The sequence below is a fragment of the Phycodurus eques genome, chromosome 12, assembly GCF_024500275.1.
Source record: "Phycodurus eques isolate BA_2022a chromosome 12, UOR_Pequ_1.1, whole genome shotgun sequence".
Taxonomy (NCBI): Eukaryota; Metazoa; Chordata; class Actinopteri; order Syngnathiformes; family Syngnathidae; genus Phycodurus; species Phycodurus eques.
The window spans coordinates 13,364,916-13,378,541 of record NC_084536.1 but is presented as its reverse complement, the minus strand read 5'-3'; the positions used below and the strand labels follow the sequence as shown (position 1 = coordinate 13,378,541).

General features: G+C 43.3%; 1 protein-coding gene across 1 annotated transcript; it reads right to left on the bottom strand.

Annotated features, from left to right (window-relative positions):
• Window positions 1-3,874: 3,874 nt before the first annotated feature.
• On the bottom strand, window positions 3,875-6,558 carry LOC133410610 (zona pellucida-like domain-containing protein 1). The gene is made up of 2 exons (XM_061692002.1): window positions 6,259-6,558; window positions 3,875-4,471 (listed from the first exon to the last, which is right to left on the bottom strand). Exons 1-2 carry the CDS (start codon window positions 6,556-6,558, stop codon window positions 3,875-3,877), a joined length of 897 nt encoding a protein of 298 aa, XP_061547986.1.
• Window positions 6,559-13,626: the final 7,068 nt, after the last annotated feature.

Sequence of the window (13,626 nt, the reverse complement as noted above, 5' to 3'; positions counted from 1 at the left end):
TCTGATTTGCTAACTAATGTGTGTGTAATAAGAGGTTAAAGGATACTAAATTGTTCTGTCCACGAGTCATTTGATAAAAATCGAGTCATTTTGATCACGTATACGTGTTTTATATCATCATATTGAACATTTCTGCACGTGTCCCTGAAATGTCTGTCCACCCTGTCATTATGGGGTAACTGCCCCCTTAGGAAACCCTCTGTTTTTTCTTTGTTTTTTGTTTTTTTCACGACCAGCATTTTACCTTTTTTCAATATAGGCTGAAGCAGTAAATGTATGTTTTGCAATTTCCATCAGAATTGTGCGTCGTTTCATCTTTCATGTCCGCCCTGTCATTGTGAAATATCAATGAATATAAAACCTTTGAAAATATATTTGTTAAAGAGTACACAGTCATTCTTGCTAACGGACTTCATGTTGGTAAGTGAAAGTACACCATGTGCTCATCAAACGCTAACTTTAGCCAAAAATGTCCACCCTGTCGGCAAGCTCACATATTTTGCTGTTTGCATCTGCTTGGAGTTCATTTATATATTTGTTTTAAAGTGTTGACTAACATGCATTTCTAGAGCTTGACTAACATGCATTTCTAACATTTCAAACATCTACTTAATACAATGACTATGAAGTTCAATGGAAAAGCTTGGATTTATTTTTTGGGTGCGAAATGGGAAAGTCTCAGAGCAAATTAAGCTTATTGACACGCTCCAACTTTTATTTGCATACAAAATGTATCGTGAACATTTCTCGTGCTTGATGCGCCGAGCCGAAGAGCACACTTGACATATAGCGCTCGACTTTTTGCCTCCCAAAGGGATCTTAAAGCTGCTCCGGTTTCCTCTCACTGTGCACGTAAAACACAACACGCTTCAAAATGTTACAAAGATTTAGGAACAGGCAGAAAAGACAAGGACACACCACACGTGCAGTGCACCACAACGCACATACCGGTGATAAAGTGTCGGCAGGGAGCATGGTGTTCAGGTGTGCCACTTCCAGAGGTAAAGAACACACACACACGCACAAAGACACACACACGAGAAGTGAGGCATGTAATGGTAACATGATGTTGAAGGCCGAGGCCAAATTGTGCGTGTCATCGCCCGCTTGTGTCTGTGAAATAGTGGATGTGATGTCATCCAAGCCAAAGATGTGTGGCAAGGAATCGGGTGGAGCCAACCGGCGAATCGCACGCGCCAGCTGAGGTTCCACTGTACAGGATATGTGTTGAAACGTGTATCAGATGAGGACATATCTTTGCGTACATCCTCATGTATGGGGGGAGAGTTGTGTCAAAATGATGGGACATTAGGTCATGTATCATTATGGAGAAGTGTGTATCTGTCTGTCATTGGGTATCTTCATTGGTATAAGTGTCTTCATGTAGAATACATTCATGAAAATTTTTCGATTAAAAAATACTTTTTACTGAAAAAATACTTTACTTTAAAGATTTTCTATTTTAAATGTATTTTTTATTTGCCACAAAAGCCATTTTCCCTAAAAAACAATTTTTTAGGGGAACAAAAAATTAATATACTCTTCAAAATCTATATTTCCTTGAAAAATACTTCAAAAAACATTTTTTTGTAAAAAATAAAAAATGTTAAAAAACACAATGGAAACCTCGATGGAACGGGGGGTCCGATATAGTCGATTTGTCCGTTACATTGAAGCACTTTTTTTTTTTTTTTTTTTGAGGCCATATGTACCCATATTACTGTTTTATAGTTTTTTTTTTCATGGCCTCAAATGCCTAGTACAATACAAAGTTATTGTAAATAAATACAAAAAAAGCTTGAAAATGTTTGAGATTCACGTTTTAGTCAAACTTACCACGCCGGTGTGCTTGGTCATGGTGACATTGTTGACGTACAGTACTCATCATAGGCGTTTCTTTCTTGAGCAGCGACGAATTTGTGTGCTTCCTAGTTCCCAATCCGGTGCCAAAGGCGAACGGCTTGACAAAAAAACTGTTACTGTACCAAAAATAGCATGTTCCAGACTCCAAAGACTTGTGTTTTGTACTCCTCAGTGTTAACACTGCCACCATCTCTCGCTCTGCGCTGCGCTCTACACTCATCGGACTACAGAGCGTATCATCCTGACATGGCCGCCACGTCAATGTCCCACATTCAACATGGCGGCCACGTAAGCACAGGAGGCACATCTTTTGGAAATGGATCTAGTCATGTCTAGTCAAGTTGAATTCCTATGAGTTGCATTTTGAGCAAGTGAATAGCAAACGTGCCACTCACCTTTTTTTGAGAAAATGTCATTTTTTTTCTATCTTTAAAAAATTGGGACAATTTGGGAAAAGAAAAAATATTTTTTTCCAAATTGTTTTAATTTAAAAAGCCAAAGTTGTATTGTTACAAGTTGTAATTTCAACAAGTGAATATCAGTCTTCCCTGTAACTTCAAGTTAGATAAAGAATTCAGTCGGAACGTGTCAAGAAAACAGTTCCAATAATATCCGTGTGAGTGCCTCATTTATTTTTATGCTTGTACTGTATGATTTTGTCCATTTAATTAAGCTTCCCTGATCCATTATTTCCTATGGGGAAAATGTGTTCCGTTTGTAAAAAGTAGGAGGAGGAGAGGAGCAGGATGCCGCTGTGTGCCAAATGATGAACTTCCTGCAAAGTGTCTTGTCTCGTGTGTTGTTGTGTTGTTAGCGCAGCCGGCGCTGAGTGAGCACTCCGTGTTTATCGGTCCATGGGGAGCGGCCTGTCATTGCCGGATTCCTGCCGGTGAAGTATGGCGCTACTCGCACATTTGCCGCTTATTGAGGCCGACGGATCCGGCGTGGACGCTTCAGCTCGGCGTGGGGCCCTCCTGCCAAAAGGGTCCGAGGAGGGGTCAGGGGTCGGGGGTTGGACAAATAGGCAATAGACCCTACCGTCGAGGTGTCGAATTTTCCTGACGTCTAATTCCGGCGACAACAAGAGCGCAGGAGACCTCGCTGGGGGGGGTTCAGGAACAAAATAGCCACACGGAATGATTTAGGGCCTTCAAATACATTCGCTAACTCACATGTATCCTGTAGTCACAACATCATCATCATCATCATCACCATATTTACACACATTGACATTCAAATGTATAGACATAACCTGGCCCAAGAATCAATACTTGAGATTGGAGATTGGATTTTTTTTAAATAAGAAATTAAATGTATTTTTCATTTTTAAAAAATCTTTTTTTTTTCATTTTTATTTTTTGTTTTATAGAACATATTTTTTATTTTTTTTTAAGTCTTTAGAAATATAAGAAAAAATACTTTTTAAAAACTGTCATTCTCAAATGAAAAAAAATGTATTTTTGTTGAATAAAAACAATTTATTTTAATGAAAACTATTGTTAAAACATTTTATTTTAAAGTCATTCTTTTAAGAGGAAACTTTTTTTAATAAAACAATGAAAAAACACCAAATAAAAAAATAGATATTTTTTAACACAAAAGAAATGTAGTATACTATTTTCCAAGTCATTTTTTATTTCCTTGAAAAAAAAATGTTTTTTTGAGAAAGGTATTAGTAAAAATTTATGTTGTATCATTCTTTCAAAATATTTTTTTAAGTTCTACTTTCTCCTGGGACGCTGGTCAACTGGTTAGCACATTTGCCTCACAGTTCTGATCTCCCAGGTTCAAATCCAGCCTCACCTGTGTGGAGTTTGCATGTTCTCGCTGTGCCTGCGTGGGTTTTCTCCAACATTCCAAAGGCATGCTTGGTAGGTGAAGTGAAAACTCTAAATTGTGTGTAAGTGTGAATGTGAGTCCGAATGTTTGTTTGTGTCTATGTGCCCTGCGATTAGCTGGCGACCAGTTCAGGGTGTTCTCCCGCCAAGTCAGCTGGGATAGGCGCAGACGGCTACGCCGAGCCCCACCTCCGAGTCGTCGCCTTGACCTCCTTTGGCGGCCTCCAGGGTCTCCCCTGCTTGGACTCGCCCGTCTCCGTCCTGGTGATGAGCTTCGGGGAGGTGATGGTGTACTGCTGTGTGACGTCCACCACGTCCCTCTTCCTGCGGCGGTTGTTGCACTGCTTGAAAGTGGTGCAGGTGCTCATTTCACACAGCTGGGTGATGCAGTGGAGGTAGTACGTGGACACAGTCTGTTTCTGCTGCTCGATAAAGCGGAACACAGGGAAGTTTTCGCTCTCGCCATTCTGGCCCATCGTGGTGAACTGGTCCTGGGAGCACGGCACGAACAGGTTGAAGAAGCTGGAGTTGGACGGTAGAGGCCAGATGGACGCATAGCAGCGGTCGAGCAGAACGTGGTACTGGCCTGTCAGGTTGATGGCCTTCACCTCCACATAGATGTCGGTCCGAAGCTCCAGACCCAGTTGGGTTATCACCAAGGGCTCGACGCAGCTGGTGTCTCGGAAGAGCTCCGTGGTCAGGGTGCTGAGGAAACCGCCGTTGTTGTCCATGATGGCGATGGAGGATGGAATCTGAAGCATTTGGGCTGTCTTGAAATACAGAGGCCACACAGAGCTTGAAGATTCAGTTTCCAAGGGTTTGGTTCTGGAGTTCAGTGCACAATACCGAGGAAGATCGTCTATCCGCAGGCTTAATCTGTGACCCACTTTATGTAATCTACTAAACAATGGACATCGACAGCACCTTTTCTATTGAATTAAAACTATACAGAAGTGTGGCCAAATTAATTACTGGCACTCAAGTGTTTTGGCTGTGCTACTTTTAAGTAGCAAAAACAAAACAACTGCAAAATTCTATGACATAAATTCAAGACAGGCATATCAATACAATAATTCTCAAATGACAGATTACAAAGAGTAATAAAATGATCATCTAACTTTGATATCATCCCAAATTTAGATGGCGTTGGCAGGGGAAAAAAACAACTTCTTATTGGGCCTCATTTGGGTGAATTCCCGAGGTGGAGGAGTTCATTGCCGTGGAATTTTTCCACAATAGCTGCTTCAAACCAAACTGGCTGACTTCCTCTTCAATTTTGGCCATGGGTCCGTGAGACTTTTGCGTGCATCCTGTTTTGACAGACATGTCTAATCAATTCCATGTCAAATAATTAAACTGGTGTCTGGGGCTGATTTTTTTTTTCTCAAACTTTGAAAGTACCGGCCAAGGAATTCATGCAAAATGGCTGCTTCCAACCAAAATTGTCAACTTCCTCTTCACTTGTGGGCATGAGTCTTTGAGACTTTTTTGTGCATCTTGTTATGATGGACATGTCCACCCAATTTCATGTCGATCAATAAAACCGGTGTCTGGGGCTTATGTTTTCCTTCTAACTTTCTTCCAAAGTAAGAGTATGGAATTATGGCCAAACTGTCTATCCATCCATCCATCCATTTTCTGAGCCGCTTCTCCTCACTAGGGTCGCGGGCGTGCTGGAGCCTATCCCAGCTATCATCGGGCAGGAGGCGGGGTACACCCTGAACCGGTTGCCAGCCAATCGCAGGGCACATACAAACAAACAACCATTCGCACGCACATTCACACCTACGGGCAATTTAGAGTCTCCAATTCATGCATGTTTTTGGGATGTGGGAGGAAACCAGAGAGCCCGGAGAAAACCCACGCAGGCACGGGGAGAACATGCAAACTCCACACAGGCGGGGCCGGGGATTGAACCCCGGTCCTCAGAACTGTGAGGCTGACCCTCTAAGCAGTCGGCCACCAGGCCGCCGCCAAACTGTCTACTTTCAACCAAAATGGCCAACTTCCTGTTCCATTTCAGGCAAAGGTTCTTGAGACTTTTTCATGTGTCCTGCTATGACAGACATGTCCACTCAATTTTGTGACAATCACTGAAGCTTGTCAAGGGCTGATTTTTTTCCTCAATTTTTCTAACAAAGTACTGAAATACACTAAGAAAATGCCTGCTTGGAAATTTAGTCGTTGGGAAATGGCTTTTTGAGAATTTTTGGGTGGTTGGGTTTTGGACTCAAGGTGTCCCACATTAAAAGCATCCATTGTGTGCTGGTCAGCTATTGTTGAGAAAGAGCACACCGATACTATATCGGTGTATTCTCACCATGGTAACAGAATCCCACAGCAGCGACAAAGATGAAGATGATGTTCCTTTAAGCATTTAATTGGCACATACATCTTACATGAATATGAGAGACGTAAGATGATGCTTACCTTCATAGCAGTCGCGTTGTCAATGTTTGAAAGTAGAATAACGTGATTTTTTTAATATTATGACTTTTACAATGAAAAATCAGCCAAAGCCACAATACTTTCTACTTGGCCTGCCAGTACCCATCACCTGCCTTTGGAGTCCCAGAGGCACAAAAGCTCGATAGGACTCCTTCTTCAGCCTGGCAGCATCCCTTACGGCTGGTGTCCACCAACGGGTTGGGGCATTGCCGCCACGATAGGCACCGACAACCTTACGGCCACAACTCTGGATGGCCGCCTCAACAATGGAGGAACGGAGCATGGCCCACTTGGATTCCATTTCCACCGCCTCCAAGTTCTGTCGGAGGTGGAAGTTGAAACTCCTTTTGACAGGGGACTCTCGCCAGATGTTCTCAGCAGACCCCAACAATATGTTTGGGTCTGCCATGTCTGACCAGCATCTGACCCGGCCATCGGAGCCAACACACCACCAGGTGGTGATCAGTTGACAGCGGCGTACGTCTCTTCACCCGAGTGTACAAGACACACCGTCCGAAGTCCGATGAGACCACCACAAAGTGGACACCATTATGTTTGAACATGGTGTTCAACAGACAATTTGTGACATGCAGACAAATCCAATAACAGAAAACCACTCGGGTTCTGGTCAGAGGGCCATTCCTCCCGATCGCGTCCCCCCAGATCTCACTGTCATTGCTAATGTGAGTATTCGAGTCCCCCAGGAGAATAAGGGTGTCCCTCCAAGGTCAACCCCCCATTTATTCTGAGCTTCTTTTTGGTGCATTAGAACAAACAACAGTCAACAGTCAACCCATCCCCCACTCAAAGGTTGAAGGAGGCTACCCTCTTGCCCACCAGGGTGAATCCAGCCACATGCAGGTACCAAGCCGGGGGGCGATAAGTATGTCCACACATGCTCGCCAACTCTCACTTGGGACAACTCCAGCGTGGAGAGTCCAACCCTTCTCAAGAGGACTGGTACTAGTGGGCCCGATTATATCTCGTCAGAACCGATTGACCTCACCCACCTGTTCGGACTTGGTGCTGCAGTGACATTCCACGTCCCTGGAGCCAGCTTCTGTAGCCAGGGATTGGACTGCCACCCAACTCACGATACACCTAAGCCCCTTGGCTCCTCCCACAATTGGTGGGCCTATGGGAAGTGGGACCCACGTTGTCTCTTCAGGCTTTGTGGATACAAGCCTGTCCACCAGGCACCCGCCATCGAGCCCATCCTCCAGGCCAGTCCCAGTGACCAGTGTCCGGGCAAGGGAAAACGTAGTCCAGTTTTGTTTTGGCATAGGGGGTTTGGAGCTGTGGTTTGTCTGTTCCCTCACCTAGGACCTGTTGCTCTGGATGACCCTGCCAAGGGCAGAAAAAGCCCCAAACAATTTAGCTCCTACAACCATTTGGACCCACAAACCCCTCACCATGGTGAGGTGATGGCCCAGGGAGGGGATTGAAAGTTATAAAAAAAAAAAAATCCCAAACATATGACTTTATTCTTCTCAGATTACATTACATTTGACATTTTAATCGTCTAATTTTGATCTTGTGTGGCCATTATCTTCCGTGTACTTTCACGCTGCAGTTGCGCAGTCTCTCCGCCCAAGGGCGTCTTTGACCCGGTTTACACAAAATAAAATGTCATCTTTTGTAAACCCAACGCTCCTCATCACCTTATGAACTCATAAAATGTCACGTATGAAATGTGAATGAAAAAGGCCCACAGGTGTGTTTGGATCAAGTGAGGAAGTGCCAGCAAAAAGGAAAATGTCATTTTCTATTATACAGGGCGATTGAAAAGTAACTCCTTATTTTGAAATACTAATTTATTCATATGTTGTAATATTTTTCTCAATTTTTTTTGTGTATGTTCCATGATTAAAGGAGCCAGTCTATTCTACCAAACCAACAACTTTGGAAGAACTTGAAGGGCGAATATGAGAAGTTATGTCTTCCGTCCCACAAGAGAAATCAGTGAATGCGGTTCCCAGGCGGCTTGAGAAAATGGTGGTTAATGCTGGCGCCCATATCAAATTTTAAATAAAACTTCATGCAATACACTTTCTTCTCATCTTCATTTCTTGTAAGAATTATGGTTCAGAAATAAATTACAAGTACTTAAAAATAGGGAGTTACTTTTCAATCACCCGGTAGAACCGGAACTGCAACTTATTTAGTGACCAAAATGGCACATTGTCTCCTAGTTGAACTTTTTTTTTCACTTCCACGACACTTACCTGTCCTCACCTCACCTACAGTATGTTTATTGTTTGTGCGTGTGTGTCGCTTAGCAACAAGACAACAACTGAGCATAAACACATCACAACAGGGAAGTGTGGCGAATGCGTGCATCTATATTTTCCTTTATGTTTAACACCAATAACACACAAACACACACACACAACAACACACAAACACACACAAAAGGCACACGATAGTTGCGCTACAAATGGCGCCGTTCTGATTTACGAGGCACTGAATCTTTGTTAGCGAAGCCTGAAGCTGCCTTTCTCTTTCATGTCTGACACACACACATTGATGCACGCACACATACACACGCACGCACACACGCAGTTGTCCTTTCGAGCGTGCACAAGGGCAACTGTCGGACCCAGCTGTTGAAGCAGATATGTTCATCACAAACGCACACAGAGCACAGCGAAGCGCTGTCCACTTTGTTTATTATACCATACAGTGGTTAGCTTATGACATGCACTAACACTGAACACTTGTTAAAAAGTCTGATTTTGAGATGTGGTTTTATTTGATTTTAGTTTAACTGTCCAGTGTTTCTCTTATTTTTACAATTGACATTTTTTAAAGGTTCAGCTTCATAAAAGGCTGAGCAGTTTTACCATCATAATGTTGAATTTATTATGTATTTGTTATCTTGTTTGTGCACAGTCTCACCTTGATTAGTAGTTTTGCTTTAATTTAGTTTTATTATGCAATGGTCAAGAGGCAAGAGGCACTAGTTAGCACGTCTGCCTCACAGTTCTGAGGACCGGGGATCAATCCCCGGCCCCGCCTGTGTGGAGTTTGCATGTTCTCCCCGTCCCTGGGTGGGTTTTCTCCGGGCACTCCGCTTTCCGCCCACATCCCAAAAACTTACATGGTAGGTTGATTGAAGACTCTAAATTGCCTGTACGTGTGAATATGAGTGTTTGTTTATATGTGCCGCGCGATTGGCTGGCGACCGGTTCGGGATGTACCCCGCCTCTCAACTTTCTTTCCACTAGCAGACACTTAAAATTAAAAAAAAAGTACCACTTTCATTAATATATATGTGTGTGTGCATATATATATATATATATATATATAATTTTTGTATTTTTGTATTGTATACAGGTATTATAATAATAGTGTAACTAGTACTTGTGACTACATTCCCACCCCCACCACACACACACACCTATACACACACACACACAAACACACACACATACACACAGGAGCAGGCTCAGGTCTCTCAGGATGGGCGGTAACAGTGATGGATGGGCCGTGTGTAGATGCCGTTGTTATTGTTGTATGTGAGTTTGTATGTGCGTGTGTGCGTCCATACAGCAGGTGTATGGATGGCGAGCTGGTCCAGAGCAGCTGGATAGTCTGATTTGAGCTGCAGCAGGATGGGATCAAGCCACAGCTCATAAAAAAAAACACACACACAACCTTTATGGAGGCGGCTCACAACGACAACTGTGTGTGCGTATGCGTGCGTTTTGAAGTCACCAAATTAAAGCGCAGCCCAAGGTGTTAGCCTCATGTCTGGATTTAATGCTACATGTCTTGTGTGTAGGTGTGTGTGTGTGTGTGTGTGTAAGTGTGTCCATGAAGCCCATAAAGGTTTCTCACAGAGACCTGCAGCTATGTGGATCGTGTGTGCGTGTGTGTGTGTGTGTGTGTGTGTGTGTGTGTGCGTGCGTGCATGAATGCGCGTACTGGGGGAGGACACATTGCATCGATTGTGAGGTGCACATTCAGCCTCCAATGAAAAACACAATAAAAATGAATAAAATGGCATTAAAAAAGTGCATACAATTGAAGAAAATTAAAACATACGTTTTCAATTAAACAACCTACTTGAAGTAACAAACCAGTCACAAAAGTAAAAACTAACCCATCAAAGTCACAAAACAAGTATCAAACCAAGCAACCAAACAATCATAAGAACCATCCAATCAACCAACATAACTAACAACCAAAGCCACACATGAATCAAAATAACAAGCCCACAACAAGGTTTATGAATACCAACCAAAGTAAGTAATGAGCCAACCAAAGTAACAAACCACCAGCCAACGAAACCAATCACCCAAATTATGTGTTGTTATTTTGTCAGGGCAGCACAGTCGAATAGTGGTTAGCACATCTTCGTCACAGTCGAGAGGTCCGGGATTAGAGTCTCAGCTGACCCTTGACCCCAATGAGGAGAAGCGCCCTAGAAAATGGATACCGTGCGTGTGTGTCCCTTCGTAAACTCAGCATATGTGTCGGCGTAGCTTTCCAGTTGCACAAGAGGTTATTATTAATTTTTGTCATATTAAGATTTCATTTGAGCTGAAGGCTCACCTGCTGCTCAACTCTGTAAAATCTATTTGCGGAATCTGGCCGGTCAGAGCCGAGGCTGCACATGTAAATGTCATTAGCATGAGCGTGTGTGCGCCTGCGTGCATGTAGCCCGGTTGGCGTACCTGCCCGCCATTGCTTCAGCCGTCACCCGCCGTGCTGGAGCTCCATCTGTGGTCCACTCCATCATGTTGCGTGAGCGCATGCCGGGGTCGGTGTCAGGGACGGAGCGGGAGATGGATGAGACCCCCCCGACCTTCATGCAAAACATTCCCCTCCGGCACGACAGAGATGCCCCAGGATCACCAAATTGACCTGAGTAACATGTTCTGAAAAGTAACTTCAAAACATGCCATTAAGACACTTTAAGAACTATCTCTCTGGTAAATTGTTGACCAGTCATAACATTGATACACCTGCACTAATTAGATCCAACGACCTCCGCCAAACAGTTGTGAAGTGTTACTTTTTTCTTCAGTTGCTCATCTGAAAGATAGCAGGTTGTTTCCTGGATTATAGAGGATTGTGTTACAAATTACAAATGGATGTATAATCCCATTCTGGTTCGAGGGTGCACTGTAGCATTACTGGCAAAAAGTGCAAATACCATATTAACTCAAATAGTGGCCCCGATTTGAAATTAGGAACCCAACCGAGGTAACAACCTAACCAATCAAAGTTACAAACAGATTAAATCGAGAACTGATTGGAACCGGGACTAACATTCCGGTTCTCCCGGAATCGTTCGGATTAAAAAAATGTGGTTCCCAGTTTCGATGCCTACAGTCTGCCGATCCCGAAGAAGAAAGTGATGAAAGCCAACGAACAAGCGGCAAAAACCAACGAAGAAGAACGCACACGAAGACATGCCTGTACCTGACGGCAACAAAAGTGTTTGTTAAAATAAATGACCAGTCACCTCACTGCAACACTTTTTCATTCACAAAATGTTATCTCACAGTATCGCAAACACAAAGCTTGTGTCTCATCGGTGGGTAGGTAAACGAATCAACATTTTACAGCCAGTTTGGTTCCATTCATTACTCTTTTTCTTTCATCTCATTTTACTTTCCTTTTTGCCGGTGCCGTATGAAGTTATTTATCGTTCAAAAATGCTGAGTTCTGATGCGGACACTTCAAAATAAAAGGCTACAAGCTTAAAACAGGAAGTCAAGTTAAAACTTGCACATATAAACCATTTGACTTGATAAAACAGTCCCAAATAGCCATTTTAACGATGCTATATCTAACTTCTAGCTAAAACAATAATTAATGAATATTAAGTCCATCCATCCATTTTCAACAGCGCCTATCCTGGTTAGGGTCGCGGGACGCTGGAGCCTATCCCAGCTAACTTCGGGCGAAAGGGGGACTACACTCTGAACTGGTCGTCAGTCAGTGAATATTAAGTAAATTGGGTTAGTTCCAAACACATTGCCTTTTATTTCATAGGTTTGATATTGATACTAGTTATAAAGAACCCTGAATCGAATGTTAATTTTAGTTTATGCTGCAGGGTGCTAAGAAAATGGATGTTCATAATTTGGACACCCTTTATTTAAACCATGCAAACGTTTTGGACCCCGCCCCTTAAAAGAATCGGAATCGAGAAAATGAGGAACCGGAATCGGAATTGCTCAATTTCAAACGATGCCCAAGCCTCGTTTTCACTGCATTCCTCATTTTACAGAAACGCTTGGTGATGTTTTTTTTACCTCCCAAAAAGTTTTACTGTGTCACAGTCGAGTATTTCAGCTGCCGGTGTGGTTTCTTAGTATTATAATTGATGTTTATTGAGAAACAGAATCGATCAGTCAAACAGACGTTTCTAGAGGGGAGAGAGAAACGAAGACAAAAGACAAAGCACTAATTGTAAACGGGATGAGAAAAGTAAATCATTACATATCTACAACAATGAAACATTAGATATGAGTGTTGCATGTTGTGCTACACCCTGTGAGGAAAGTACAGGACAAAGACAGGAGAAAAAGCATGGAGGACAAGGGTCGTGAACCCGGCTGTACAACTAAAGTGCAGTGGGATTGACTACGTAAATTATAAAAGTATATAGGACGAGAGTGTGAGCGAGGGGATACCCAAGCAATTTGTATATTCATGAGTTATTTGTCACAATAAGTGAGTGGCCTCACACCCAGCAAAAGAGTCCCAGGGGTGTGTGCCTGCCGACACATGCAAGTTAATTGACACCGTTTCGCATGCACAAAGACTGACAGAAGTGTCCTGTAATTGCTGTGCCTGCATCGCAGAGGCTGAGGACCCCACCCAATCAATCGAGGGGCGGGATCAGGCCCAGGGGTCCACCGAGAGCACCCCGGCGGACGGGACACGTCCCATGCCGAGGGACCCGGGGCGCCGCCGAGGCGCCCCGACAACTAGCCACCCGGCCCTGAAAAGATTCAATAGTGTGAGCCCTCCTGACAACCCAGGCGATTAAGCAAACGACTACTCAAATGAACAAAACAATCATCTAACCAAAGTAACTCACAACCAATGCAACGAACAAACCAAGAAACCAATTAGCCAACCAAACCTACCAATTTAACAAACCAACCAACCAAAGAAACAAGCAGACCAATAACAATCACTATAGCACCTGAAACCTTGGTGCAGATCATGCTGGTGGTTTTAGTTTTCAGTGTTGTACAACTATGTACATCCTATTGAGAAGTGTTTCTAATATTTTGTCTCTCTCGCTCTGTGTACATAATGATTTGTCCTGCTCACCCAACCCAAGGCCTCTTTCAAAGTTTATAATTCAAGGACAAAGCCAAAGTCGGCCTCTGTGATGTCCTCATTTTAGGTGGTTCACCTTTGAACCCTGGAGAGCGACCACACATGATATGCGGCAGGTGTCTCAGACTGACGGAATATCATAAATTTTGTTTTACAAGCCTGGGAGCAG

What these genes read in the sequence shown, in the direction of transcription:
- LOC133410610 (XM_061692002.1), bottom strand. Translation starts at nt 6,558, where the DNA reads ATGGCAGACCCAAACATATTGTTGGGGTCTGCTGAGAACATCTGGCGA. An exon ending in CTCTGGGACTCCAAAGGCAG is followed by an intron (nt 4,472 to 6,258) that starts GTGATGGGTACT and finishes CTGTATTTCAAG; the next exon opens with ACAGCCCAAATGCTTCAGAT.